We start from the raw sequence: 14,485 nt of genomic DNA, 5'->3' as shown, positions 1-14,485 counted from the left end.
ATGGGGATGTTTTACATATGTCAGCCTGTTATGAGCATATAGTTATTGCTTGAAACTGTGTTAATTACAGAGGTCTGTAGAAGCTGCCTTTCCTCTCAGTGGGAATCCTATTTGTTTGCTCCAACCATGCGTTACTGTTCCAAAAGGAAATATATTATTAGCGAAAAAATGTTAAATGTGGCATTTTTTAGCTCACAGGGACTACCTGAGGACTGTGTAGAATTTCAATTACTTCTGATTGTAGCTGTGATTTGTGGTGGTGGTGGTGATGAGGAGGAGGAGTACAAAGAGAGGCGCAAGGATGATGATGATAAAGATGATAATGATGGCACTCATAATAGTGGTGCTGGTGGTAGTGATGGTGCTGGTGATGACAGTGGTGATTGTGATGAGGATGTTCACGCTGAAGGTCATAACGATTACTGAAGTTGTTTTGATGTCTGGCGGTGTGTTCAGGAACCATTTCGGTGAACAGCGTAAGAACAGCATACACGGCCCCGGGAGACAGTGAAATCCTGGACCTGGATGACACCTTGTACCTCGGAGGTTTACCTGAGGATCGCGCTGGACTCATCTTCCCAACAGAGGTTTGTGTGCTTATCATGTGCTATGATAAGCATTCTAGCTCAAATAATTTCCAGCAAACATCAAACCTTTGATTCCTCACTTTTTCCTGTGTTTTAATATAGTTAGTGTGGGTGTTTAGGACTGGCAGATGATGTCAACTTCAGCTCTAGTAAAGTGCTGCAGTTGCAGACAATATTGAGTAACCTAAACCCTCCATATTAAAACTTTTTACCTACATTAACAGAATGTCTGATTCTGCCGGCAATCTACTTACAATACACAGATTTTTTTCTTATTTTTTTGGTAACATTGACAAAGTTAATTTCAATAAAGTCCAGCATTCCAAAGCTGGATGAGAATGTGTGAGAGAACTGCTAACAACGCGTGTGCAGCCTGTTACTTGTAACCTGAAAAACGTGTAGGTTTTACGCACATGTTTCTCCCAGGAAACAGCATGACATCACAGACCAACGAGAAGCAGTGGAAGTTTTGTGCAGTAGAATCGGAGGCGTCGGAGGAGGTGTTTCACAAGTTCATTAAAATACATCAAAACAGCAAGGTCCCACTTCTAACAAAGAAGCAACTTTAACACCATTGTGGGCACAGTAAAAAAGTGCCATGCAGAGAGGAAGTTTAAAATAGATGCTATGACCTAAAGAGGTGCACTAAAAAGAAGTCATTGTTTATAGTGCTTGTATGGTTGGCAGTGATCTGGGGGAGAAAACTGTGTGCTGTCCATGGTCCTGAAATGTGAAAAACAGCAGGGAGTTTGAATGTCATGAAGCTGATTTTGGGGTGGCACAAAGCCTTTAAAAAACTTGTGAAAAATTAATCTTTTGAATTTTAAATCAAGAACCAGAGGGCAAAAAATAAAAGTTTGAAAGAAACATTTTGGTTCCACCTGCATTGAATGCTTTCTTATAGTTCAAGGTTTCAGGTCGTTTTTGATTTCCTCCAGCAGATTACAAAATAATTTGCCATGGCAATCAGCATGTCTTTACTTCTTCTGGCATTCAAATAAATTAACACAATTGGAGAATTTTCTTTAGCTTGCAGCATGTGCTCTCTGTTCTTGGCAACATCTAGCCTTGTCAAGCACAGAGTGACTTAACATATCCTTTTTTATTTCTTTTGCTGTCTTTCACCTCTTATTGTTAGTAATTTGGTAGTATTTTAACTCCAGGGTAAAACTGACCGTAAGTCTCCAGTACTTAATCAATAGTGATTTAATTTACTGACCACAACTTACTGAGTGAATTTACTGAGCAACAACTTACTGAGCACTTGTGTCTGCTAATCGAAAGGTCGGCGGTTTGATCCCCAGCTCTTCCTGCCCACATTGTGTATTTACCAAAGACACTGAACTCCAAATTGCACCCAGCAGAGTATGAGCATGTATGTGAAAGTTAGAAACACGTAAGGCATAGACTAAAGAGCTGCATGAATGGGTGAATTTGGCTTGTAAAATTACTGTTTAAAACATGTTACCAAATATACAGATTATTTGATTGTTATGTTCTTGTTTTTGTTGTTTATACTTTTTTCTCCTTTTGGCATGGACATGGAATTTTCATTTGTTTTTCCTGATGTTTTATCAGTTAATTGAGAAAATAACTGGCGTGCCTATAATTGAAATTGTTTTTAAAAAATTATATTTGGGGGACTTTTTATGTTAACAATAATAATAGGTATATAAAAAATGATTAAACGAAACTTTAAAAAAATGCAGCATATGCATTTTGCAGTCTTGGAGCACAGATATGTAATCAGTGTTTAGAGAATGATTTTCAGCAAAAGGTTTTAGTAATTATAGATGAAACAACCAAGTTTGAACCAATTTTGGTTTTTAGATTAATACCTTTTAATGTGATGTAGTGCTTTGTAAAAAAAAAAAAAAAAAAAAAAAAAGATTACCCCAATACCTGATTTATGCAAGGTGTAAAAAATAAAAATACGTCATTAAGAAATTATAAATAAAAGCTGTACAGTGATGATACAAACATTATTTGTTTGTATTTAGTTTTGCAGCACGCACTGCAAGAGTTTTGACAAATATCCAGTAGTCATGACTCAACACTGGCATCCTCTTCTTCAGGTGTGGACGGCGCTGTTGAACTACGGGTATGTAGGCTGCATCAGAGATCTATTTGTGGACGGGCAGAGCAAAGACATCCGGCGGCTGGCTGAGGCCCAGAGGGCGGTGGGAGTGAAGCCCTCATGCTCCAGAGAGCCGCCCAAACAGTGCCTGTCCAACCCCTGCCAGCACAACGGTATCTGCAGGGAGGGCTGGAATCGCTATGTGTGTGACTGCTCTGGGACGGGCTACCTGGGACGCTCCTGTGAGAGAGGTGAGAATAACAGGGTAGGAGGCTGGGGACGAGGAGAAAGAGAAATGCTAATGTCTTCTTTTCACAATGGAGATGAGTAAGAGGGTTAATTAAAGTCACTGCATAGCCACGTTGGGTGAAAACTTAATAATACATCATGATGCAAATTGTAGTCATAATGACAGCTTTGTCATTTGCTTTTTTGCCTGAGAACACTGAGTAATGCCAAAGGCATGAGTGACAGATGATGTGGGGTGGAAGCACAGAAGTCTTAAGATCAGAAATAAATCAGCCGCTGAAAATATGTTATGATCATTTGGTTGTAAAAATTTTGGTTATTTGTCAATTTGAATTATGCTTTTTCACTCATAGCAGATTAAATTAGTGTGATAGGTGCATTAAAAAAGGTGCACTCGTAAAATAAAATGGTAGATAAAAATGTGACTAAAGCAATTTTTTTTTATGCTGAAATCAGATGTCCCGATGTGTTTACCTTGCACTAAATCCCTGGTGATGGAGTGTAGGAAGCTGAAAATAAAAAGAGTAGATACTGTATGGATAGGTGAAGATAAAAAATGAAAAAAATTAGTCTGCTAGCTCACCAACAGAAATAATAACTGTGCAGGTTTTCTATCTTTGGCTGTATTTTTTGTTTATTTAAGAATACACGTTTTCTGTACCAAAGAAAGAGTAGTGGGAAAGGAGAGAGGGGACAGAGGTCGAGGAGAAGAGGTGGGAAGAAGCAGGGCTGCAGACAGGACTATTGGAGTGCTATGGATGCAGTGACTGGGAATCGATGGGAGAGGAAGTGTGCAGAAAGCAGGGAGCAGGAGCTGTGACAGAGGAAGGTGGACTCACCAGGCTGGAACCGCCATATGACAGCGGGTGAGGAGATGAGGAGGAATGGGAGATGGGAGAAGAAAATCTGACAGAGAGAGAGAGAGTTATGAGAAATGGTATGAGACCAGGGCGGGGGAGAAATGGAAAGCAGGAAAGATTGGCAGAGGGACTGATACAGGCCTGTTTGAAGAAGCGAGATGGGAGTCAGACAAGAAGAAGAGAAGAAATGTTGTTTGTGCCATAACCGCTGATGCGTCTCAAGTGATGATTGTACTATCATCTAGCAGGAGATATGCACATGCAGACTCACACACAGGCTTTCTGAAAAGAGTTGATATGAAAATGTTTTATTTCATAGGACAAACATCCACAGTGTGTATGTTTATCATAGCAATGCAGCATCTATCGCTCTCTTTTCCTTAGCTCTGTGTATATCTTACTTCATCCCACTCTGTGTGCACTGAGGGGTCACTAACTGGTGGTTCAGTGGATTAAAGGAAGCCCAGATGGAGAAGCAGATGGAGAGAGTGATTGGCCATGTTTATGCCTTCTACCTGCGGTGTCTCCCTCCCTTTTTTCCCCTCCCTCGTTCTCTCTCTCTCTCTCACTCCTTTGTTCCCCCTCTCTCTTCATTAATGAACGAAGATGCTCGCCACGCTCTGGCTCCGAGATGACTTTTATTTTTTAATGACACATTTTAATGGCGAGTATAATGGGAGTAGTAAAACGACGAATTTGAATTTATGGCTAAGAATTATTACTTTTCAGTCAAAAAGATGACATGTCAAGATTTTCTAGGATAAATTGTGCTTTTTAAAATGTTCACAGGGGTTGATACTCACATCACCCTGCTGCTAGGGCGGTGTGCGTGAGTGTGTGTGAACCCTGTGTGAAATAGTGGCTATTATATTTTTATTGTGACCACTGTGCAAATGTTAGCAGATGTTTAGCCTGTTTTTTTTAATTGAAATGGTTTGTTTTTTTTTCAGCTCAGTTGCAGATTGTTTAGTTCATATTAGTATTACAGTACAAGTTCTTGAATCCCAGTGATGTAGATATCCTGGTCCCAATACCTTATGTTGGATGTGTTGACAAAGCGACTTAAAGTAGCCTGACTTTTTTTTACTTTGCAAGAACAAATCAGGTTGGAAATGAGGGTAAGAAAGTTAGAAAGCATTGAGAGATAAGCTGAGATCTGATTTTGGGATTTTCGGGGGATCGTTGACATGAGAAGAAACAATGCAGAATGTGGCTGGTCTTATCCTTTACTTATTCTGTTTGTATGGTCCATCTGGTGCGTGCTACAGGCGTCAAATGATGCAACGGTATGTGACACAGCCAGCGTGCATTGTATCGTCAGTCTTTTTCTTTCCCCAGCATGAACGGGCTTCCATACTTTTCTTCTCACCAACCCTCTATCCTCTGTTTGCCTGGTAGTGAGTCAGGTGCTGTGATGAGGAAAATTTAGTCAGCTGTCTCCCTTATCAGAAACGTGTTCATGTGTGTGCGTGCGCAGGGGCGGGTGTATGTGTGGCTGTTAGTTATGTTATGTGTGATATAACAGGCCAACCACTTTCTTTTTTTCCTCAAGTTAATGAGGGTTCATTTGCATTTTAGCCAGGAGCTTCTCTCCCTTTCCCCATCCTCCTTTCTCTCTTTCTTGCTCCCCCCACCCCCCCCACCCCCACTCTCACTTTACTAAACCCCTCTCTGTTCACACTTAAATTCACTCACTTATTCTGACATGCACGCACACACACGCACACTATCTCTCTCTTTCCCTCCTTCTCGGCTCATCAGTATTCATGACGCCTTCCTCTCTTCCTGTTCTCTTGTTTTTGCCTTGGCTCAAACCGTCTCCCACAGAAACAGGGAGAGTGAAAAGGGGAGAGAAGGCAAAGGAGGAATGGAGTGGAGAAATATATAAGAAGGGGGGAAGAAGGAGGAGAGATAAAGACACAGAGGCATGGAGAGTGTGTTTAGCTGTGTATGTAATTGGCCAATAAAAAATAGGGTCCTCAGAGGTAAACAGTTTAGCAGTCGGGGATTGGCCCCAGCAGGAAGCAGGGAGAGAAGATTATGAATATGTAAATGAGTATGCAAAAGACATTAAAGCAGGTTCACCTGAGCTTGTTACATTATGACTCCAGGGTCTGAGATGTCAGTGACGGTGGCTAACACATTCAACACCATGCATTCTGATTGAACCGGATAATAGGGCCAGCCAACCAGCTGCGGCTATTTTTACATACTCCTCTCAAAGGCGGAGGGAGTGATGATGAATTAAGAGTGGAAAGCGATGGGATCATTTTGTAGAAAGAAGGTTTTCAACATGTATTGGCGGGGGAACCAGCGAAAGTGTAACCACGCAGTAACATACTTTGTCATGTTTAAATCTGATTCATTCAGCGTCAGATTGCCTTTCCCTCCACCCACCTCATGTGTTTTTTCCTTGTCAATCATCCTCCTTTTTTCTCTTTCTACCCACCTCACCCTCCTCTGTCATCATCTCTCTCTTCCTTCTCCATCTCTCTCTTTCTCTCTCTCTCTGTGCATCATGTGCAGATGCAACTATCCTGTCGTACGACGGCAGTAAGTTTATGAAGGTGCAGTTGCCTGTGGTGATGCACACCGAGGCGGAGGACGTCTCGCTACGCTTTCGCTCCCAGCGGGCCTATGGCGTTCTCATGGCAACCACTTCCCGTAACTCCGCAGATACCCTTCGTCTGGAGCTGGATGGGGCCCGTGTCCGACTCACTGTCAACCTAGGTACACAGATGCTCACAAACACATAGAATCTCAAGCATTACTTTAATTACCTGTCATGGGAATGCAGCTGATACTGACCTCTTGGCAATTTCTTGCATAGAAATGTCATTAACTGTTGATTAATAGCTTTTTGTCCCTGTAAACTCAAAGGAGACCTATTATGCTTTTCTTATTTTCTGTCATATATACATATATGCTGTTGCGATGGCCAGAATTTGGTGCTCACCGTTATGGCACACCACTCTAGTGTGAGCACAGAAGCCCTACCCGACTGCCTCTGTTTGTGAGGGGCAGCCAATCAAAAGAAAGTTTTTTTTGAAGAGAAGGAGAAGAGAGTTAAAATGGATTGTTTCGGGAAATGGATAAACTGGGGGACTGTGCAAAAGTTGAGTATTAGATAAAGGAACACAAATTTGAAATGTGAATCATGCAAAACTCATTCACTACCTAGAGTAATGGAAAAGTAGAGCACCAGAGTCCGAGGCTAAAAATATATAGCTGGAAATGAGCATGAGAGGTCCCTTTTAAATTAAAATTCTCAGTAATTCCAATAAATATTTCAGCTAATTTTGCTGTAAGTATGCACAATCTAAAGCATCCAAGACATGGATTTCACTGCTTCAGCAGATACGTTGCACAGATTACATGCACACATGCAAATATAAACAGCTAAAGGTTATTGGTTTTGTGTTGAACAGAGGGTCAAGCCTCAAGCTGCATTCTCTGCTCACTCCCAGCAGACCTGTGCATCCCCAACACCTTCAACAAACAACACAAACGCACACGCACATGAATACTTTGCACATTTCGCAGCCTGAGATAACTGCTAAGCACTTTTTCAGCCTCATTTTTTCCACAGTCACACACTTTTACGTGAATTCATTCACATGCTAACACACACATCCTTACAGAGGGGTGCATGTGTTGGTCTCTGGTTGTCTGCAGCCACGTCTTTTCTGTGGTTGACGCCACTCGACACACCAAGGCATCATGGGTTTTTTTTTAAAAAAGGTACAGGGGCTGAATCTTCCAACCATTTGCGGAGATTCGCGCTCTGGATAGGCGACAAAAATTATGGGATGTGTTCAGAGTCGTTAGACAAAACTGACACACATAACCCATCACAGTCTACCCACGCTTTTATTGGTGACTGAAGCTGTCGCTCAGGCCAGAGCAGCCAATGAGCACACCACTCATGCTGTGACACACCGCTCTCCTTATTGTGTTCAAGGTAAAAATCCATCAGTCTGTATCCAGATTTTTCCTTTTATTGGCTAAAAATTAAAAGTCGAAGAAACTGCATTTGCTGCACATTGTCCAGGTCCAGATTATGGTCCTGTGACGAACGAGGGGCGTGTGTTTTCTCAGCATTGTGTGCGTGTTTGTATATGCATGCAGGGTGTGTCGATGTGTGCATCCCCAGGGCGTGGAGAGTATGTGTATGTGTGCAGCATTAACCCTCTGCTCTGCTCTCCCTCCAGACTGTATCAGGATAAACTGTACAGCCAGTAAGTGATCCTCCATCTCACCTAACTCCCCCCCCTTTCCTCTACCTCCTCAGAACGTGTGCGCGCCGTTGTGTGTATGTGCTTTTATAAATGTGTGTGGCTGTTTTTCACGCTGTGTATCATGTCAGTTCATTTAATCTTCTTTCAACATATTTTTGTACCATTTGTCTATGTGCAGATATGTGTGTGTGTGTGCATGTGTGTATGTGTTTGACGGGGGAGGTGCACATATGCGTGCGATGTTCAGCTACACTGCAGGAGAGGTGCGATTTTTGCTGAGGGCCAGGGTTTTCCAGGTCGGCCATTTTAGCAAAGAGGGATCGATGGCAGAGAGAGTGAATGAGAGAGGATGGTGGGGGTTGAAGGAAGGAGAAAATAAAAGAAAGAGGAGAAGAAGAAACCGGGGCATGAGGTGTTTAAGTAAAATTAGGTGTGCTGATAAATAAGAGGTACGGAAGTAGAGAGTGGAAGCTGGTGGATGAATACAACTCAGAGCTTCAGGCTAATTACTTCTCCTTCATGGCGGAGACAAAAGACGCGTTATCCCTCTGTTTCTCTCTGTCGCACCTTCATCCCGACGTCTGTCGGGTTGTTTTCTTTGTTTGCTTGTTGTTTCTCTCTAAACTGTACATGAGGGATTTTTGGATAGTGTGTTTTGGCGTGCGTGCTTGTGTGAGTGCCTTTGCATTCTGTAGTCTTTTCATTGCCCATCTGTGTGTCTGTGTGTGTGTGTTTTCTTTAGTGTGTGTTCCTGTTCATGCTGCTGTGAGTGGAGCTGAATCCCTGATGAAGTTTAATTCCCTCACGTGGAGTTTCTCTCTGTCACGACCACAGAGAAAGCAGGAGAGTGAGAGAGAACGAAAGAAGCGGATGCTCTGTGACGGCAAAGAGGTGGTGAAATGGACGACTGCTGTTGCCATAGAAACCCTACTAGCCACACAGCACTGTTGCTATTCCGCATGTCTGCTGGCCAATTTTAGACCGGTTGTCTCAATGAACATTTCAGTAGGCAGCCACTTTTCTGGTGCACCGTGTGCATACAATAAATTATACATATGATATTCAAGGGGGAAGGGGGAAAAAATTTATTTAACAGGCAGGCGCCACTGAAATAGTCCACTCAGCAGTCAAATAAAAGCCTCGGCATGGGAGAGATTTGAGGCTTATCCTTCAGAAAAGCCATTTGTTATTTGGAGCTAATGAAATATGAAACACTTTTTTTTTTTTCGTTTTGTTTTCATTGTCTTGCTTTTCTAATCTCTCGCATGTCATTTGGCTTAAATTGTATTTCCCAAGCAACAATCAGCCTCCCTTTTTTTGTTTGAGTCATTTCTCATCTTTTGCTTTAACCTCACAGGCTGTTTGCTGACCGCCACAGACTTCACTAGTAACTCACTGAATGGCCTTTTAACGCTGACCCAGAATAGGTGCGTGTGTGTTTCTGTGTGTGTGTGTGTGTGTGTGTGTGTGTGTGTGTGTGGATGCATTTGTCTCTCCCTCCCAGGTTAACACAGATCACTGCTTCACTGTCACATCAGTCTGCTCGTTTTTTGAGTATTCAGTTACTACTCAAAAAAAGCCACGCATACACACATGATAAACTCGCACATACATGCACATACTCTTTCCCTCACTCAGTGCAAGGCAATGATCCATGGTAACAGGATGAGATGCTCATGCCCAGAGCACAGCTGAGTCTCCTCAGGGGAACCCTCTGTGCTCTCCGAGCGCACCAACACACTCTTTTAGCGTCACAATTGCACACGCACACATTTCACACCACATCCATTTTGATTGACTTAATTATGTTTGCGTGTCGGCAGCCTGTACATCCACATTTCTTTACCTCTCTACCTGTGTTTATGTGTGTGTGTGTGACTGTGTGGGAGCGTATGTGTCTGCCTGTGTGCCTCCGTGATTGATGTCGGCATGCTTGACATTTTCTGCAGCAGAATTCGTTCGGGTCAGTTTACTTCTCACCTCCCCCGTCATTACCGCCTATAGGTCACTGTAAGCAGACTCTCAAAGCAAGTAGAGGGAAGGGGAGTATGTGTAAGTGTATGCATGTGTGTGTTGGGAGGTAGTGGGAGTTGCGCTCAAGGTTGGTGGGGTGCTTGTAAAGAGTAGAAGCAAGGGGACACTGAGGATTGGGGAACAGTCAGCCTGTCAAATGTGTGCAGTCAACTATGTGAAGATATGAGCTGGTAGATGAGCAAAGAGAGAGAGAGACATCACGAGAGGACAGCTCAGCTTCTTTCATTCTGCAGCACATCAGCACCTTGGAGAGCACTCTGATGTTCCACTGTGTGTCTAGTGCCACCATGAGGCTGACTGCAGCATTGCATAAGCAAATCTCTTACATTCGGGCACCTGAACAAGTATAAGTGTGGAGGCGAGAGGGCTGTTGGGCGGTCAAGGGGGTCTGAATGTGCTGTCTGTGCATGTGTGGGTTGTAGGAGAACGTCATGGCGGTGCGATCTGTCCACAGATGGATTGTCTCAGCGTGGGCCTGTTGTGACTCACAGTCTCCAGTCTTAGACACCCCCAACATCCATTTATGTTAATCCTTCTGTCTGTCTGTGTCACGTCATCTGTCTCTCTTGTAAATCTGCAAAGAAGCCTGTCTGTCTATATGTCTGTTTGTCTGGAAAGAGTGTGTTAACACTGAGGTGTTTGTCTCCCCAGGGTATGAATGGGTCCTCCCCCTGCTACTATTAGCTTCCATTTTCTCAGTTTCTGTCCTTAATTTTTTACTCAAACTACCTGGCTCTCTTCTTCTCCTTCTTCTGGTTCTTTCTCTGTATCTGTTACTCTTTCTGTCTCTCTCCTCATCTCTGTGCAATATGTTAATGGTGCTCTGGGCTATGTGTAGGTAAAGGCCCAGAGACCATCTTTGCTGGGTCAAGCCTCAATGATAATGAGTGGCACACGGTGAGGGTAGTCCGGCGTGGCAAGAGCCTCAAACTCACCGTGGACGACCTGCAGCCTGTTGAAGGTAACCACAGCAGCCTGACTTATATTTTTTTCTCCCCATAAAATGACACTCTTTCCAGGTCTTAAGTTGGAGTGTAGACATCCACTTGAATTCTGTGTTGAACATTAAGGGGTTTATTTCTTTTTTTAGAGAGCATCTGTACCTGTGTAAGTGAAAGCAATCATACTGAATTGTGATTGTGGTCATGATAGTGTCTACTTTAGTATTAGTCTGTCTTTTATTCTTAGTGAGGATGTTGAATAAATAATATTTTTAGTTTTAGTGTTGAACAGTTCCACCTGAAACCCACCTTTCCAAAGCCCTCACCTCTTAAGTTTACCCCGCCACCAGGTCAGATGGCGGGTGACCACACCCAGCTGGAGTTCCATAATGTGGAGACGGGCATTGTGACCGAGAAACGCTTCATGCCTGCTGTGCCCTCCAATTTCATCGGCCACCTTCAGGGCTTGACGCTGAATGGCATGCCCTACATTGACCTGTGCAAGAACGGCGACATTGACTACTGCGAGCTCAATGCTGTTATCGGTTATAAGAGCATTGTGGCCGACCCCGTCACCTTCCGATCCCGCTCCAGTTTTGTCACCCTGCCCACGCTGCAGGCCTATTACTCCATGCATCTCTTCATGCAGTTCAAGACGACGTCCCCAGACGGTCTTATCCTGTTCAACAGAGGAGACGGCAATGACTTCATAGTGGTAGAGCTGGTTAAAGGGTGAGCTGGACAATAAGTTGTGTGTGATTTACCTTAAGTCAGTCATCGTCAAATAAAATATAAAATATTTCTCATAAAAGGCAGTTTTGCTTGTTCATGTTAATGTTTGTCCTGCAGAAATTTATAATTTAGTATTAAGATTGTCCTTGATGAATAAAAAAAGAAAATTTCTTGACTTTAAGGTTGAAATGGGCTGTTAAGTGTACGATATGAAAAATGCACAAGTCACGCAGCTCTTTTTTTATTCTTGTAATTAAGCTTCTAAAAGACAGATAATAATGCCCCGGAGCGGATGACCCTGTGTTGTTCTTCATCACAAGTACGATTAATTTCCCTTTTCACTTCTCAGTTATTTAATCCCCTCCCCCCTCTTTTTCTTTTTCCTTCTCTAGCTATCTTCACTACATCTCCGACTTGGGCAACGGAGCACACCTGATTAAGGGCAACTCTAACAGTCCTCTTAATGACAACCACTGGCACAATGTGCACATATCCAGAGACACTAACAATCTCCACACAGTCAAGATTGACACCAAAGTCACCACGCAGACCACCATGGGTGCCAAGAACCTTGACCTAAAGGGTACGCAAAAATAAAGGCATTCAAAGTTAGATACAGAAGCTGACACGAGATAAATCTTAATTATCTTAATCTGACCTTTATCAGATAAAATTCTTTGCATTATTAATGAGAGCATATACCGTAATACGTGCACCTCTTTTTGTTTTAAACACAAACTAGCTGTTTTTTGTGGAGGTTGTGTGCCAGACTACTTCTGAGTCAATGAAGTTGGAGGTGTTGTTACCTTGAGCAGAACCAGGCTAGCCGTATCTCCCTGTTTCCAGCCTTTGTAGTAAACAAAGTTCAGTCAGACAGCTCACGTTTAAACTGATTTGTTACAGCAGCAGAATGTAGCTTGGCAGACACTCTCTGAGCTCATCACTCTCCTTGAATATGTTAAATATAAAATTGGGAAGTGATGAGTAAACATCCCCCCGGAGTCTACAGGTGGATGCTGGGATGGTGAAGGGATTGCAAACAGCAGACAGTGATGTAGGGCAGTAGTGGCACTGACATGTCAGAGGGAGAGGTAAGAAATTTTGTAGCTTAAATAGACTGCCAAATTGGGAGGGTGTGTTTGGTATATGATGTGAGGAGAGTTATGTTTCGTGAACATGAGGCAGCGCAGATCCAGTAGTCTGCCCGAACCAGCTTCTGGAGGTAGCTACTTATTACCATACAGATATGAGAGTAGTGTCTTTTATTATTCTAACTCTAATTAAGAAAGCAATTAAACACTTTTATCAAAAAAAATTAAAGAGTAAAAACATGCATAAACAATTAATCTAGTGTAATTTATCAAGCTAAATTAAATTGGTACTATATATAACTAACTGACTAACTGAAGATATTTGGCTGGGCTCACTGAACTTGTGATAAAACTGCTATGTGATTAGATCAATTAGTTGATAAAGTAATTTATAATTTATTGCAATTAAATTATTGATGCAGTCATGCAAAACTAGACAGTTCATGTTTGCTTTGTGAAGCTGCCATTCACTGTATTGCTCCTCGACAGGTGATCTGTACATCGGGGGCGTTTCCAAAGAGATGTACCGAGACCTGCCTAAGCTCGTCCACTCCCGTGAGGGATTTCAGGGTTGCTTAGCAACAGTCGATCTAAACGGACGGCTCCCGGACCTTTTGGCTGATGCCTTGGCAACCATGGGACAAGTGGAGAGGGGCTGTGAAGGTGAGGTGCAGACACAACGGCAGATCTGCTCCAGCCCCGTGTCCCAACTGCTTTTTCTTTCAGTTTTCATTTAAATCATGCTCTCTGTTATTAGCATAACCCACTAACCCAGCTCCTGGCCTGTTAGATGTAAACTTTACTCTCTTTCTTTTCATCTCCTCCTCGGTCTTTCTGCACATTGTGTTTTCTCTCTCTGATCCACTCTTTCAGTAGTTCACAGGCATCTGTGTGCATTGACTAACCATCTAACTTAATTTGCTTGTTTGCTTTTTTGTTTGGCTGACAAAAGTTACATTGATGAAAGCTGACTTGCAAGGTATATCGCTTTGTGCGAGCATGTAAGAGACACGTGTGTGTGATGCTGAGGAAATGTGTGTGCGAGTGTGTGTGTGCGCGCGCGCGTGTGTGTGTGTGTGTGTGCGTGTGTTTAAAACTACCCAGTGGTGTCCAGTGTTGTGTGGATCCCAGTGATCCAGAGTCAAAGGTCAGAGGAGACCTATCCTCTCCTAGCCACCGTAGTGATTTCATCACAGTAGCAACATTACCACTGCTTGACTTGAGTTGACCACAGCTCCACCACCTTGCAGCATGCTCTCCAACCCCTCTTACTGACTCCTAACCTCAACTTCAATACTCCATTTGTGAATCATTTCACACTCTTTCCTCCTTGCCTTGTGTTGAGGGCAACGAAGGAGAGCTAAGTTTAGCACTTTGACATTCTCCTCCTCCTGAATCGTTTAGCATGAAGCAGGGAGAGAATGGTGACCGACTGCTCAAGGAAGAGTATTGAGATGAAGGCCTTTAAACATAACTCTGCTCTCTTATGTTTAATTCCCCCTCCTGTCCTCGCCCCATTCATTTAACCTCACCACCTGCATGCTCTCCACATTTGGCTCTTTTCACTGAATAACACACTTTAGGTTCATTCGTGTTCATACTGGATCCTGTTAGTGTAAAGCTAAAGAATGGGAGCCTTTCCACAACATCCTAGTCTGACTAATACTACTAATAAT

General features: G+C 43.0%; 1 protein-coding gene across 13 annotated transcripts in view; it reads left to right on the top strand.

The window, feature by feature from the left end:
• The window catches only part of nrxn1a (neurexin 1a), a 66,791-nt gene that overhangs the window by 35,394 nt on the left and 16,912 nt on the right, over positions 1–14,485 (top strand). For 8 of the 13 annotated variants that reach the window (XM_019362494.2, XM_013269527.3, XM_025909555.1 and 5 more), the window contains 8 exons: positions 457–587; positions 2,663–2,915; positions 6,300–6,503; positions 7,985–8,011; positions 10,884–11,006; positions 11,337–11,718; positions 12,111–12,301; positions 13,299–13,472. In XM_019362494.2, coding sequence (XP_019218039.1) covers positions 457–587; positions 2,663–2,915; positions 6,300–6,503; positions 7,985–8,011; positions 10,884–11,006; positions 11,337–11,718; positions 12,111–12,301; positions 13,299–13,472 — 1,485 coding nt within the window. The remainder of the gene's footprint in view (positions 1–456; positions 588–2,662; positions 2,916–6,299; positions 6,504–7,984; positions 8,012–10,883; positions 11,007–11,336; positions 11,719–12,110; positions 12,302–13,298; positions 13,473–14,485) is intronic. The other 5 variants (XM_019362495.2, XM_019362498.2, XM_025909556.1 and 2 more) reach the window with 1 other exon arrangement.

The sequence above is a fragment of the Oreochromis niloticus genome, linkage group LG8, assembly GCF_001858045.2.
Source record: "Oreochromis niloticus isolate F11D_XX linkage group LG8, O_niloticus_UMD_NMBU, whole genome shotgun sequence".
NCBI lineage: Eukaryota > Metazoa > Chordata > Actinopteri > Cichliformes > Cichlidae > Oreochromis > Oreochromis niloticus.
Note: the sequence above shows the minus strand (reverse complement) of the source record. Positions and strands in the feature narration are given on the sequence as shown.